Source organism: Echinops telfairi, unplaced genomic scaffold (genome assembly GCF_000313985.2).
Source record: "Echinops telfairi isolate 266 unplaced genomic scaffold, ASM31398v2 ScPeMD7_7467;HRSCAF=8505_1, whole genome shotgun sequence".
Classification (NCBI taxonomy): domain Eukaryota; kingdom Metazoa; phylum Chordata; class Mammalia; order Afrosoricida; family Tenrecidae; genus Echinops; species Echinops telfairi.
In genome coordinates this window covers 22,010,600-22,025,466 of record NW_022111368.1, presented here as the reverse complement: position 1 = coordinate 22,025,466, position 14,867 = coordinate 22,010,600, and the positions used below count along the sequence as shown (strand labels likewise).

General features: G+C 39.5%; 1 protein-coding gene across 1 annotated transcript in view; it reads left to right on the top strand.

Moving 5' to 3' along the window:
* The window catches only part of SLC9A2 (solute carrier family 9 member A2), a 106,660-nt gene extending 92,226 nt beyond the window's left edge, over positions 1 to 14,434 (top strand). The window contains exons 8-12 of the mRNA XM_004704336.3: positions 1,034 to 1,195; positions 8,742 to 8,838; positions 10,621 to 10,752; positions 11,981 to 12,071; positions 13,840 to 14,434. Of these exons, the coding sequence (XP_004704393.1) occupies positions 1,034 to 1,195; positions 8,742 to 8,838; positions 10,621 to 10,752; positions 11,981 to 12,071; positions 13,840 to 14,213 (856 nt within the window). The 3' untranslated portion in view covers positions 14,214 to 14,434. The remainder of the gene's footprint in view (positions 1 to 1,033; positions 1,196 to 8,741; positions 8,839 to 10,620; positions 10,753 to 11,980; positions 12,072 to 13,839) is intronic.
* The last annotated feature ends 433 nt before the right edge of the window (positions 14,435 to 14,867 follow it).

Here is a 14,867-nt window from a genome sequence, read left to right as displayed (position 1 = left end):
GAAAAAACAATTAAGTGGTTGCTGCAACAATGAGGAAAGTATGATGTTGTCTTGGATCAGGGTGGCAGCAGTAAAGGTTGTGAAAAGATGTTTGATTTTGTGTGTATTTTAATGGTGGGACCAACTGAAATTGCCAGTGCATGAGAGAAACAGAAGAATTAAGGATGACGCCAAGGCTTTTGACCTGGTGACGTTTTCATGAAGTGAGGTGGGGAGGGTCTTGAGAGGATGTCGAGGTGGGGAGGGTCTTGAGAGGATGTCGCCGAGGGAGCGGATCAGATCTCTTTGTTACATGTCAAACATGAGGTGCTGATTAGTGATCCAAGTGGGGCTGTTGATTCGGCAAGTGGCTATTAGTTTCTGAGGTTTGGAGAGAGGTTGAAGCAAGAGACAGACATTTGTAAGTCATTGGAAGTTATTAGGCTGGTTAAAGCCTTAAGAGTCCTTAAGCTGGAGAAGCGGATCAAGGATTACGCCCTCGGTCACTCTTATATTAAGAAGTCAGAAAGAACGGTGACAAAAATGGCAGAAGAGAACGAGGACAAGGTAAAAGGGCACCGAGGAGAGTGTGGGTTCCTGGAAGTCCAATGAGGACAATGTTTTAAGGATCCGAGGTCAACAAAGATGAGATTGTGATTAGCCATTGTAGATAATATTGATGGTTTCGATGAGAGTTGCCTTAATGGAGCATTAGGGCCACTTCTCAGTTTGCGGAAAAGAGAAGCAGGGAGATGAGAAAAGAAGAAACAGATGTGTTTGTTTAAAATTGTAATTTAATGTCCTTAGTAAGTAGCACATATACAACAGAAATAACTTTTATATGTCATCTATATATATGCATCTATGTGTATCTTTAGGTGTGCATATGTACATATGCACACCTAAAGATATACACAATGATCAAGAGACCCAAACACTGCTACTTAATCATCTCTTTGCTTGTTTCCTGTGTCCTAGAAATGACTTCATTAGAAAGAACTTCTATTCCCGTCGTAGTGTAGTAGAATGAATTAAAGGTTTTATTTCCTTCTAGGTTTAAGAAGTTTGATGATAAATATCTGCGGAAGCTTTTGATTCGAGAAAACCAACCTAAGTCAAGCATTGTGTCCTTATATAAGAAACTGGAAATCAAGCATGCCATTGAGATGGCCGAGACTGGGGTGCTGTGTGCAACCCCTTCAGTGGCATCTCTGAAGTAAGTGCACTTTGGCCCAGAAACTCAGTCTTACTAAGACTACCTTCAGAGGTTTTTGAAACCAGTTATAAACAAGCTTTGACTCACCATAAATATGTGAAAGCCTGGAAATATGTACGTTATTTAATATCTGGTTGTGTTAGATTATCATAGAGTTTCCAATAAGGCTTTATTTTTATTTTATTACCGGGGTGAATTTAATGCTTATTACAAGGATATCAGAGCCTTTTTAATTTATTTTTTTAATCATCTTGTTGGGGGCTCAAACAGCTCTTATCACAATACAGCCATCCATCCATTGTGTGAAGCACATGTGTGCATTTGTTGCCATCATCATTCTCCAAACATTTTCTTTCTACTTGAGCCCTTGGTATCAGCTTCTCATTTTTTGCCCTCACTCTTCCATCCTCCCTCCCTCCCTTTTCCATCCTCCCTCCCTCACAAACCCTTCATAATTTATAAATATTTATTTTTTCATGTCTTACACTGACCGATGTATCCCTTCACCCAGTTTTCTGTTGTCCTTCCCCTTGGGAATGAGTTATATATAGATCATTGTGATCAGTTTCCCCTATCTCCCCCCACTTTCCCCTTCCCCTCCTGGTATGGCTACTCTCAATTTTGGTCCTGAGGTGTTTATCTGTCCTGCCTGGATTCCCTGAGTTGCAAGCTCTTATCTGTACCCATGTACATGCTCAGGTATAGCCGGATTGTAAGGTAGAATTAGGGTCATGATAGTGGGGGAGGGGGAGTATTAAAGAACTAGAGGAAAGTTGTACGTTTCCTAGGTGCTATACTGCACCCTGACTGGCTCATCTCCCCATGACCCTTCTGTAAGGGGATGTCCATTTGCCTACAGATAGGCTTTGGGTCTCAATTCCACACTCTCCGTCATTTGCATTGATATGATTTTTTTTTTTGTTCTGGGTCTTTGATGCCTGATACCTCGTCCTATCCACACCTCAAGATCACACAAGTTGCTGTGTTTCTTCCATGTGGACTTTGTTGCTTCTCAGCTAGATGGCTGATTGTTTCTTTTCCTTTTAAATCATTCTATTAGGGGCTCATATAACTCTTATCATAATCCATAAATACATCAATTGTGTAAAGCACGTTTGTACATTAATTGCCCTCATCATTCTCAAAATATCCACTCTCCACCCAAGCTCCTGGCATCAGCTCCTCCTTTTTTCTTCCCTGCTCCCCCTCTCTCATGAACCCTTGATAATTTACAAATTATTATTTTGTCATATCTTGCACTGTCCGACATCTCCCTTCACCCACTTTTCTATTGCCCATCCCCCAGGGAGGAGGTTATATGTAGATCCTTGTAATCAGTTCCCCGTTTCCAACCCACCCTCCTTCCACCCTCCTAGTATCACCACTCACACCACTGGACCTGTAGGGATCATCTGCCCTGGATTCCCTGTGTTTTCAGTTCCTATTTGTACCAGTGTATATCCTCTGGTCTAGCCAGACTTGAAAGGTAGAATTTGGATCATGATAGTGGGAAGGGGAAGGAAGCATTTAGGAACTAAAGGAAAGTTGTATGTTTCATCGTTGCTACATCATATCCTGACTGGCTCGTCTCCTCCCCGAGACTGTAAGGGGATGTACAGTGGCCTACAAATGGGCTTTGGGTCTCCACTCCACACACACACCCTCATTCACAATGGTATGATTTTTTTGGTGTGATGATGCCGGATACCTGATTCCTTTGACACCTCGTGATCACACAGGCTGGTATGCTTCTTCCATGTGGGCTTTGTTGCTTCTGAGCTAGATGGCTGCTGTTTATCTTCAAGCTTTTAAGACCCCAGACGCCATATCTTTTGGTAGCCCGGCAACATCAGCTTTCTTTACCACATTTGCTTATGCACTGGCTTTGTCTTCAGCAATCGTGACAGGAAGGTGAGCATCATGGAATGCCAAGTTGATAGAACAGAGAATTCTTGCATTGAGGGAGGACTTGAGTAGAGGCCCAATGCATGGACCTCTTATAAATGGAACATTTATAAGTATATTATGAGCACACATGTAATTATGTATCCATTTCCTCATAGATTATCCACATTACAGATGTAATTGCTTTCCAAATTCCTGCTCTAGGAGCATTTAGCATTTCCAATTCATGGGTTGATTAAGTACGATAAATATATTTCTAGATACTTAAACTTTAGTAAGATCCCTTTGTGTTTAAAGTAGTCAATGTAGAGAAATATAATCTCTTGGGGGTCCGCTGATCTATCTACCTATCTATCTTTTTCAGCAAAATGAAAGTGGAAACCATGTACTTGATCGTAACATTTCACTGTACAGCTCAAAAGGTGGTCTTAATATGCAAATTATTCATGTGGACTTTGAATGGCCTCACTAAGTTTCACCTCTGGAACCCCTTGAATTAGAAAATGTTGCATAATAATATGTACCTTTACAACAGTAATAAAAAGAAGAATGAATTGAGTTTGAGCTAGATGTTTATGGGCACCACCTTGGCTAATTTAAACAAATATCATACGGTGTTCACTTTGGGTCTTCTACTGTGAAAGAACCCATTATTCCAGAAGAGAGACAATATCACTGAATCATAGTATAGATGTGGAAAGGATACTGGTGGTCATCTAGTACAGTGGCTCTCAGTTCTTGTTCTATATTAGAAATATATGGAGTATTTATATATTAAAGATGCCTGGGCACTGGAAGTGTAATTGTAGGCATTAGGCTGCTAGCTGCAAGGTTAGCAGTTTGAAACCACCCTCCACTCCTTGGGAAAAGATGGCGATTTCTACTCCCATCAAGAGGTACAGTCTAAGAAACTCACATGGGGAAATTCTACCCTGTCCTATAGGGTCACTATGAGTTGGGGTTGACTCAATGGCAGTGAGTGAGGTTGGCCCTGCCCCCTGCCCCTAAACTGACAGGATTAAGGAAGTAGGTAACTAAATTAATGGCTGATTTTATAGTTGCCATGTGAAACATGTGACTTTTTCTGAAATATTTTCTCCCAGGTGGAAATAATGTAATGGGAAGTCCAGAGTTCTAAAAGTAATTTCTTTTAGAAAGATTAATACAAAACTCGCCCCAGTGAGTTGGAGGTTGAAGGTGTCTCAAATATCCAATTTTCCCAAAATGTTATGTCTCAATCATCCCTGGTATAAAGCACCACTTTTCTCCTCAATATGATTCCCCTGGCCCAGTGCTCAGCAATATGCTGAATGTCTCATAGAACTAGTGAATTATCAAGGAAATGGTTCTTGCATCTCATGTAGTGGAGACTGATAAGCCTCAAACCCAAAGCACCGATGTCTCTCCAGCTAGAGCAGCGGTTCTCAATCTGTGGAACGCGACCCCTTTGGGGGTCGAATGACCCTTTCACAGAGGTCACCCAATTCATAACAATAGCAAAATTGTAGTTATGAAGGAGCAATGAAAATAAATGTATAGTTGGTGGGGTCACCACAACATGAGGAACTGTATTTAAGGGTCCTTGCATTAGGAAGGTTTAGAACCACTGATCTAGCGAATCCTCCTCATTGACAAGGCTGTGAAAGTTGTGGATTGGGTCAGATGATAGGGCGCAACTCACGTTCTAAGAACTGGAGTTCAGGCAGAGGCAAGCCAGGTATAGCATCAAGAGCAAGAGAGTGAACTTTGCCAACTATTTTTCAGCTCAGGTCCTGAGGTGTGAGATGTCTGATAGTGAAAGCAGAACTTGCTAATGTCTCCAGGCAAAGATCACAGAGATAGATCTTGCCCACTACAAGGCTTTGAGGTACTTGCGGTTTTAGTCCTCTGATGTCGAAAGGATAGGTGGAGGACATGCTGATCACTTTTGCAAATCTTATCTGAGTCCGATCTAGTCTAACCCAACTCCATGATCCCAGTCTACTGCTTTCTCAATTAAGCCGGCAGCCAGCATTTTACCTATTAAGGGAGCCATTTAAGACCAAAAGTTAACTCGTGCTTTGGTAGTGACTATAACCCCAGGTAGCGAAGATAGTGTTTATAAACATTACAAAATGGAAGGTTGTGGCTCTAAGGGCCATATTAAGTAATTAACTATCTCACAGGGTGGTATCACCTAATAACTAGAAAAGGAGGGTACGTATCTTTTTAAATTGTTCGAGAGGAGAGCTTTCATGGCAATGAAACATAATAGGTTAGTCCCCAAGAGAAGAAGAGCATCAGGAAACTAGAACTGACACTTGTCATCACCCTGCCCCTTGAGCCAACTTTAAAATATGGCATCTGAAAGCCTGAGAGGCTAACAGAAGTTTTGATAAACCAATTCATATGAGGGAATAAAATTGGAATTCAGCACTTACCAAGAAGGAGGCACTCTTGTATCCAAATGTAGACAGCTATTTTGAAGTCTTAAACCTTAGTTTACAACAAAATAAATCCAGTCTAGAATCATCTCATTCCATGGTTATTAAAATAATCTAGGATTGATCATAACCCTATCCAAGTTGTTTGAAAAATCGTCAATCTTCTCTAAAGGAATGTCAGATCATACAACGCCTTTCACTCCATCTGTTTGTTTATACATAATGTCTCGCAATCACTAAAAATTAATCAAGTTTATGAATAGATAATAGTGTTAATGAAGCATTGAATAAAATATTTAAAAAATACAATGGAAACAGGCACAAAGGGAATAATGATTTATCAGACATAGGCTTTAAAATTGGAATGGGAACACATTAATATATTTATAGCAACAAAGACTCATTAACATTTTGACAGAGTTATGGTGACTTAAGAATGAAAATATGTAAGTTGGAATTCTATAGTTAGAATATATAATAAGTAGAGTTAAGATTGTATTTGGTAAGTTCAACATCAGATCAGTTACAATTGAGATAAATGTGAACTGGAAGATTGGTCAGAAGAAGTGAAAGAAAAGAAAAAAGCTTTAGAATGAAATTTCAAAAATGCATGGAATCTGTTAAACAGATCCAGAAAGAAATGAATAGGAGAATAGAGTATAAACAGTATTTGAAGAAAACCAATGACTAGAAATTTTCAAAATGGATAAAAGGTATGAAGTATAATAGATTCCAAACAGATTCCACCCCCCAAACAAATCAAACTCACTGCCATTGTGTCCATGCTCACTCACAGTGACCCCCCTGAGGGTTCCCTAGACTGCAACTGTTTACTGGAGTAGAAAATCCAGTCTTTCTGCCTCTGAGCTGCACGTGGTTTTGATAAAGGACTGCGATAAAGGTCGCAGTCCACTGGATGACCACTACACCACCAGGTCTCCTCATCCACACATTAGATAAAATTAAATGTGAGTCTAAACACATGCTAGTAAAGCTGCTCAAACTCAAGCACAAAAAGAAAGAAAATCTTCAATATACAAAGAAAACCAGAAATCAAACCCACCACTATACAGTCTATTCTAAATTTGGGTGACCCTATAGGACGGGGTAGAACTGTCCCTGTGAGTTCCCGAGACTGTCACTCTGCAGGAGTAGAAGACTCATCTCTCTCCTGTGGAGCCGCTGGTGGTTTCAAGCTGATCACCTTGTAGTTAGCAGCCCAACAAGGAACCATATTGTCACCGGGGCATCTAAATATGCATGGCAAGGGGGTGCTTAATATAAATGAATAATGCTGATGTCACAACAAAAGCAATGGAAGACAATGATATCTTTAAGATTCCGATAGAAAATAACTATCAAACTAGTGTCCCATACCCTGCTGAAATATCCTCATAAAAAACAATGGTAGAAAAAGGTGTATTCAGACGAACAGTAACTATCATCCTAAACTAAATACTAGCCAGTATTTCTTTTGTAAAAGAAAAGAAATTTTATTGAGAAGCTTGGAGATGAAGGAAAAATTCAAAACAATGCAAAGACTAAATATTTGGATAAATTCAAATGACTATAAGAAATATTAATTTCTTAGGGAGCTTTGATCATATGTAGAATTAAAATTTACAACACTAGTAGCTTTTAATATGAGATGGTGTCAAAAGTCTTAAATTGTTCTAATATCCTCTGTTACCTCTAAATGGTCAAAATAACAATTTACTTTGGCCTTTAATAAATCAGTGGTTCAGGTTGTAATTCAAGGTAACGACTAAAAAAAGTAAAGAACATTGAAAAACCAATAAAAAGGAGAAATGAAAGAACAAAATACAATAACTTTTTTTAAAGTCATTAAGGGAGAGATACTAATCATCAGAGGCAGAAATATAGATTATAATAAGATGAAACTCTCAAACCTAAAAGTAAGGAAATTAATCATTTTCCCACTAGATGAGCAGCAAGCAACTTGCTCTGAGTTAGTGCATCCAGTGGGGTTGCCTGGGAAGGTTCTCTCTGGTCACATACATTGTTTCATAAAGGAGTTTTTCTCAAACCTCGTTTTTTTGGTGATGGCCGATTTAAGAGAACAGCTTGCAGTTGTGAAATTTTGTTTCCTGCTTGGGAAAAGTGCCACAGAAACTGTTGTGATGTTGAACAGAGCATACTTAGAAGGACAGCGCTATGGGAAAACCTCACGTGTATGCGTGGTTTTCTCATTGCTAAAAACGTGAAATGTCCATTGATGACAAACCTTGTTTTGGAGGTCCGTCAACTTCCTGAATGGATGAAAATGTTGACTTATAGTGCATTTGGAGTTCATTCCACCAGGTCAGACTGTTAATCAAGCTTTCTAGTTAGAGTTTCTAAAAAGATTGTGTAACAAAGTGTGACAAAAAAGGCCTGATTTGTAGCAGGCGTGGGACTGGTTTTTACCACCATCTCCATGACCTCTTCACACAGCTATCTCCGTGTGCCAGTTTTGGGCAAAAAACAACATGCCTCTCTTGCCCCCATTCCCCTGACCCACCTGACCTCACTCCGTACTTCTTTTTGTTTCCACCAATGAAGAGGGACATGAAAGGACAGCGATTATATAGAAGAGGCGAAGAAAATAATGAGGGGAGGTGCTGTCAACTATCCAAACAGATGCGTTTGAAAAATGTTTCCAAGAAGGAAATCACAGCTTTGTTAAATGTATTAAGTGTAGTGCAGAGTACTTTGAAGGTGTTAAGGTTGTTTTGTAAAAATATGTAAATACATAACTTTGAAAAAAATTTTTTTTATTTTAGGGGAATTCCCCCTCATATAATCCATAAATATAGAATCTCAAGTAAAAAACATTGCTACATATAAAGAGATAAGTTATAAAATGATAAGGGTTCAATTCAGCGAAAGATAAAATAAGTCTTGATGAATATGCAAAATAATCACATATCTTCAAAATATATAATATTCTTCTATAGAATCTTTGGTCAAAATATTCAGTAATGGTAGCCATGAGCCATCCAATCCTTCCGGTCGTTCGGCACAAGAGGCAGTCGTTTATATCTTGAATAAATTTTTCAGTGAAATGAAAGTTTTAAAACCTTAAGTTATTTTAAAAATATTGCATCTAAGAAAATCCAGGTAATGCTGTATCTCAGCTCAGGTATAGCTAAGGAAAAAAAAGCAGGTGATTAATATATTTATTGAGTAATGAGACCTTTCCTCCTATACTTTCACAGTGACTGTCGTGAAGAAAAAATAAGAAAACTCACACCTGGTGAAATGGATGAAATTCGAGAAATATTATCAAGAAATCTCTATCAAATCCGTCAGCGGGTGAGGATAAATTTTTAAATAAAATCCTTAACTTGCCTTTGGCTAGAAATGTCCGTTCCTATTGGGTCTTCTAATTGGATGTCCCACCATTGACATCAAACTCTGTTTGGCCCACACCAGGCACCTCTCTCTTTCTCCCTCAGTCCTTCTTTGGAGCGTCTCCATCTTGTCACGGTACCACACTCCGTTCAAACACCATAACTAAAATCCCAGGGCCTTCTGAGTTTTCTGTTACTATAGGCTGGGAGATAAGATGGTGAAGTTATCTGGATTATCTTGGAGCTTGATTCAGCAAATTTAACAGAAGATTTGGGAATGAGAAGGGTCGCTGCGAAATTTGTGCCTCAGGTTCTGAATGACCAGAGAAAAGAGCATAGAGTGGAAACATGCCATGCTTTGAAAGAATAGCTCCAATGCAAGCCAGACTCCCTCCCTCCCCAAAGTCATTACTAATGATGAGATATGATGCTATTCTTATGACCTTGAAAGCAAATATCAGTCAAGCCAGTGAAGGCGCCATCGTAAGCTCACCCCATAAAAGCAAAATCAGAGATCAAGATGATGTTCATTTGATTTTTTGATGTGAGGAAGATAGTGCATTTGGAGTTTGTTCTAACAGATCAGACTCTTTGTCAAGCTTTCCATTTGGAGCTTTTGAAAAGATAGCATAGCAGTGTGTAACAAAAAAGGGCTGATTTGTGTCAGACAGGCGACTGGTTTTGCTACCATGATAATGCACCTGCTAATGGAGCCCACTGAGTGCACTAGGTTTTGGGAAAAACAGCATGCTTCTCTTGCCCCATACACCTGACTCACCTGACCTCGCTCTGTGTAACTTCTTTTTGTTTCCGCAAATGAAGAACATAAAAGGACAGCAATTAGATGCCATAGAAGAGATGAAGGAAAAAAGGAAGATGCTGTCAGCCTTCCAAACAGATGCATTTGAAAAATGTTTTCAATAATAGAATTACAAATATGACAAATGTATTGAGTGTCACGAAGAGTACTTTGAAGGTGATAAGGTTGTTTGTTAAAAAAAAATATTAATACTTAGCTTTAAAAAATATGTCCAGTGTTTTTTGTTCCTTTCTCATAGTTCTGGACACTGGTATATTCAAGAAATATATGTTGATGCTAGTTTTAGAAATGAACTTAATTGCTTATTATGATGCATCTTAGAAAACATATCTAAATAGCTTATCAATTTCTAAAAATTCTGTGTGTGGACCTAATGTAGACAGGCTGTCACCTTCAAATACTCTTACATTTGATCAGTTCTAAAGTTACCTAAAAGGACATGGCACCCCCAAGTGGCTTCCAGTGGTTACTTTTTTCAGTTGTTTGAATGCTTGGTTTGGTGTGTGTCTTTGTGTGTTTAAATGGCACCAATTTATCTTCCGTTGCAAGTGCATGAAGATTATTTTTGAAAATTTAATTAAAAGAAAAAATTTTAATTGTCTAAAAATTTTTTAAATGTGTATTTTTAATATCTTCTAGTGATGACTAACTATTTATGATACTTTGATGTAGACAAAGACACTTCATGAATTCCGGCATTTTCCTCATTTCCAATGATTGGACTTTTCAGTGTAAGAAAAATATTCACTGATGTTTATTCGAGGGGAAACGTGGAATCTCAGATCTTGAAAGTGTTGATGTAATTTTTATGTCTCTTCTTGCGCTGCACAGGGCCAAAACCCAAGAGCCATGGCATAGCTTTGGAACACCTCGGGGAAATGCTTGATGCTTTCATGACATGTCACTGACGTGTTTGCATTTCAGACTTTGTCATACAACAGACACAACCTAACCGCTGACACCAACGAGAGGCAGGCCAAAGAGATTCTGATCCGCCGGCGCCACAGTCTGAGGGAGAGCATCCGGAAGGACAGCAGCTTGAATCGAGATCGCAGGGTAACTGGAATCTGTGACTCTGAACTTGGCATACGATTTCCAGCAGTGGAGACAGCAGACCGAAGGGATGCTGAGGGTTGATGCTGTGGTGGGGGACTCTGAAACCAGATTTACTTGAGGGTGAAATTGATGATAAAATGTTCCTAGATATTTTGTGAACTTCTGTTATATCCCAGACGCTGTTCCAGGCACTTGAAATACATCAGCGAACAAAGTAGAAGAAGACGCCTGTATTTGTATGATGCATATTCTAGTGGAGGAGAAGAAGGCAATAAGCAATTATGTTATGAAAGGTGGCAATAAATATGATAGGGGAAAATTAAACAAAAATAGAGTCAAGGAAGGAGCTTGAGAATATAGAGAGGAGTGAAACGAAGCTATCATCTTAAATAGAATGGCCGGGAGACTTCATGTGGAAAGGAACAGTTGGGCTTTCTGAGGAAAGTTAGTGCAAAGGCCCTGAGGTGGGCAAGTTGTGAGTTCCCAGAGGAATGATGAGAAGACCTGGCTGGGCAGGGTGAGCAGAGCATTCATGACGAGGTTTGTTCCACGAAATTTAGTTGGTCTGATGCCTTGTGAGTAGATAAAGAAAACCCCTTTGGTCAAGGATATTGTGATTATTGATTCACTGTAGCAGGCATTGCATCTTATTTTTAATAATATTCTGGGTTGTATCATCAGAGAACAAAATTGTTATATGTGAACAAGATTATCTCTTTCATGTCTAAAATGTGGCCGCCTCAGTTAAAGAACCAGAGACTGTGGCATGGGAAACACAGCCAGAGTAGCTAAGACCGTTTGTTTTTCTCTCCTTTTCAAACTCTACTGAAGTAAATAAAATGTAAACATTTTACATTTTCACATCTTTTCTTCCCTTATTAGTTCTAAGTCTTTTAGTAATACTCTTAGAAATAGATGTTCCTATAGGCTTTCTTTAAGAAAATACAATGGTTTCGCATATTATTTCCAGTGATCCCAGTTTATATCTAATTTCCTTAGTATTTATTTGTATTACACTTAGAAGAGAACTTAGTTATTCCAAATGCAATGATTGTCACTTAGAAGGTGCTTTCCTCCCTGTTCCTTTCCCCTTCAAAAGTAGTTTGGAATCAAGGACTAAAACTTTTATTTTTAACACCAATTCATGGTCTGTCAAAAAATGGTAAACTTTTAATGTAAAAGAAAAGATATTTGTGTAGTCTAATAACATCTTCCATTTCCACTTTAGGCTTCTACATCAACCTCCCGTTATTTATCTTTACCGAAAAATGCAAAACTTCCAGAAAAGCTACAAAGGAGAAATAATTTTTCTAATGCAGGTAATAAATATGCTTGGAACAACAACAAGAAGACCATTCAAGTTTTATTTCCTATTCTAATGAAAGAGAAATTTCTTGATTCTTCCTTTCAATTAAGTACAACCAGGAAAAATCTTGAAAATATAAAATAGTGATATGGTTACCTCAGATTGGCTTTGTATCACAACATTTATAAATGAGGTTCTGTGTACCTTATAAATAATGCAGTTATTCCTCATAATGGTTCTATGAGAGGTCTTCAAAAACATTTGTGTAAAAAAGGAATTGAAAGGTAATGGGCTTTTCCTGCATGAACTTGTTGAAGCCCCTTGTATCTGATATAGCAGTAGTAAATATGGCTACCATTGTGATTAGTCAACAAGTAAATAGAAAACTATAAATGTGAAAACATGTAAGCATTTCAATTTGTGTAAGCATTCAAATGCTTTTTCATGAAGGCAACCATATATTTCACTTCTGATTATAATTATTGTATATCCTAATTATAATCATATTTTTCATAAAGCCTCATACATCTAATTATTTGATCATAATCTTTACAAGTCATTTTGTGTGAACACTATGAGGCTTATGTTAGGATTTTATATTATTACATGTGGGATATAATAATAATTCGCTTTGGTGAGGGGCTTGTTTTCTTATATAAGGACCCTTGGTGGCCCTGCAGGAGTCCTGCTGTCCTGATGCTTGGGCTGCTAACTCCAAGGTCAGCCATTTCAAACCACCAGCCCCTCTCCGCGAGAAAGATGAGGCTTTCTACTCCTGTACAGAGTTACAGTCTAGGACACCACCAGTGGCATTTCTACCCTGACTCATAGTGTCCCTATGAATTGGAACCAACAAGAGTGAGTGAGTGAGTGCGTGAGTGGTGAGTCCTGTGCCTTAGATGTTCGGCTGCTAATACAAGGTTGATGGTTCAAACCAAGTAGCTGCTCCAAGAGAGGAAAATGAGACTGCCTCCTCTTCTGAGCATTTAATCTTAGAAACCCTCCACTGAGCCACTATGAGTCAGAATTCATTAGATGGGTTTGAGTTTGGGCCGAGTTGGTTATTTAATTGACTGAGTAGAAGGGAGCCGAGTATTAGAGGTTGAAGAATGGGAAGAGAAAATAAGGAAGGATAGGAGAATATGAAATATTTAGAATGTTGGGCCACGCGTTATCACCATGTGATGATCAAAAATGAGGTTCCAAGTTAAGTATCTTCACAAAGGCTTGGAGTTCCTGGGTGCTATAAACCATTAAGGGACTCAGCTGCTAACCGAAAGGTTGGAGAGTCGAATCCTCCCAGCCTCTACTGCCCCATGGAGTTGAACATGAGCTGGCATCCAATTGATGGCAAATGGTCTTTTGACAAACAGCTTACTACCTGACAGACACAGGGCTAAACTTCTTGGATACACTGTCTCCTTGGGTCTTTCCCATGGCAGGTGAGACCATAGGTCCTGCTGCCAGACCATCTCCATGCGAATTCTAGCTTTACCACTTATTACACTTCCATTATGAACCAAAGTTGCTTTATCCATAAAATGGGTGATTATGAGGATTAAATGGGTCCATGCATTTCAAGGTGTCTGACTCATAGCGAGCCCTTCAACATTGGTATTGTTGCCAGAGCACATTGGTCACACAGCTAGAGTTAGGTTGGGGGTGGGGAGGGTTGGACAGGATAGAGGTGGTATCTTGTGTTGATCCACAAATGTGCTGTCACTTATAGCACCTGATCTCTAACATGATTGCTCACATTGCCCTTCTCTGCTCTACGGTAGATGGCAACAGCAGCGACTCTGACCCTGGTGCTGGGACCACTGTACTCAATTTGCAACCCCGAGGGAGGCGCTACTTGCCGGAACAGGTCGCAAGGAAAGCCCAGCAGACCTACAAGATGGAGTTTAAGAATGAGGTGGAAGGAGATTCAAGCAGAGAGCAGCCCCGCCCCTCTTCAACTCCTCACAGCAAAGAAGGGGGCACCCAGACCCCAGGCATACTTCGACAGCCTCTTCTCTCCAAAGGTCAGATTGTCCCAGTGAGGGACGAACGTTTGACTGAAGGCATCCGACCTAAGCCACCACCAAGGCTGGTCCGGAGGGCATCGGAACCTGGGAGTCGGAAAGCCAGATTTGGAAGTGATAATAAACCTTAATGAAAATGGCCAAGGCAGACCTGGGGGAGATGAACCTAACACAGCTGTAGCTTGTTTCTTTGACACACGACAATAATGGGATCCATCTAAAACTTTCTATGGGTCTTTCTTTGGGTGGTAGAGCCATGTTTTTGATTAATGAGATTGAACACTGAAAAAAAAGTCTTATAACATGTCTTTCTGACTTGTTGCTAGCCATTATATTCTTTGAAGGCTTAAAGGGCGGGGGTGGGGCTGGGGAGAGTGCCTTTATTATTGAACTTGAAGGAGAGAACTTGAAATTTTTAACACACCTTGTTAATGAAAATTTTAATATATATATATATATATATATATGCCTCAAATTTTATTTATGTAAAAGTATATATCTACAATCAGCTTTTAGGTGATGGCACAAAAACTACAACGTCTTTGCAGGAGTTGAATGGCAGCTCCTGCAAGCAGGGGACAGCTCTGCCAGTTCAGCACATGGGAGTTTCCCATCCTGAAAAAGAGTCCTTGGAAGAAGAAGACCACAGCCCTCAGTAGAGCAAAACCCACAGTGATTCGAAGCAGGAGAACAATTGGAGCCCATAGGCAGGTAAAGGGCCTGGCTTCTGTAGCACTTGCGAGAGGCCCTGTCATTCCAATGGAATGGGTGAGAGGCCACGGGTC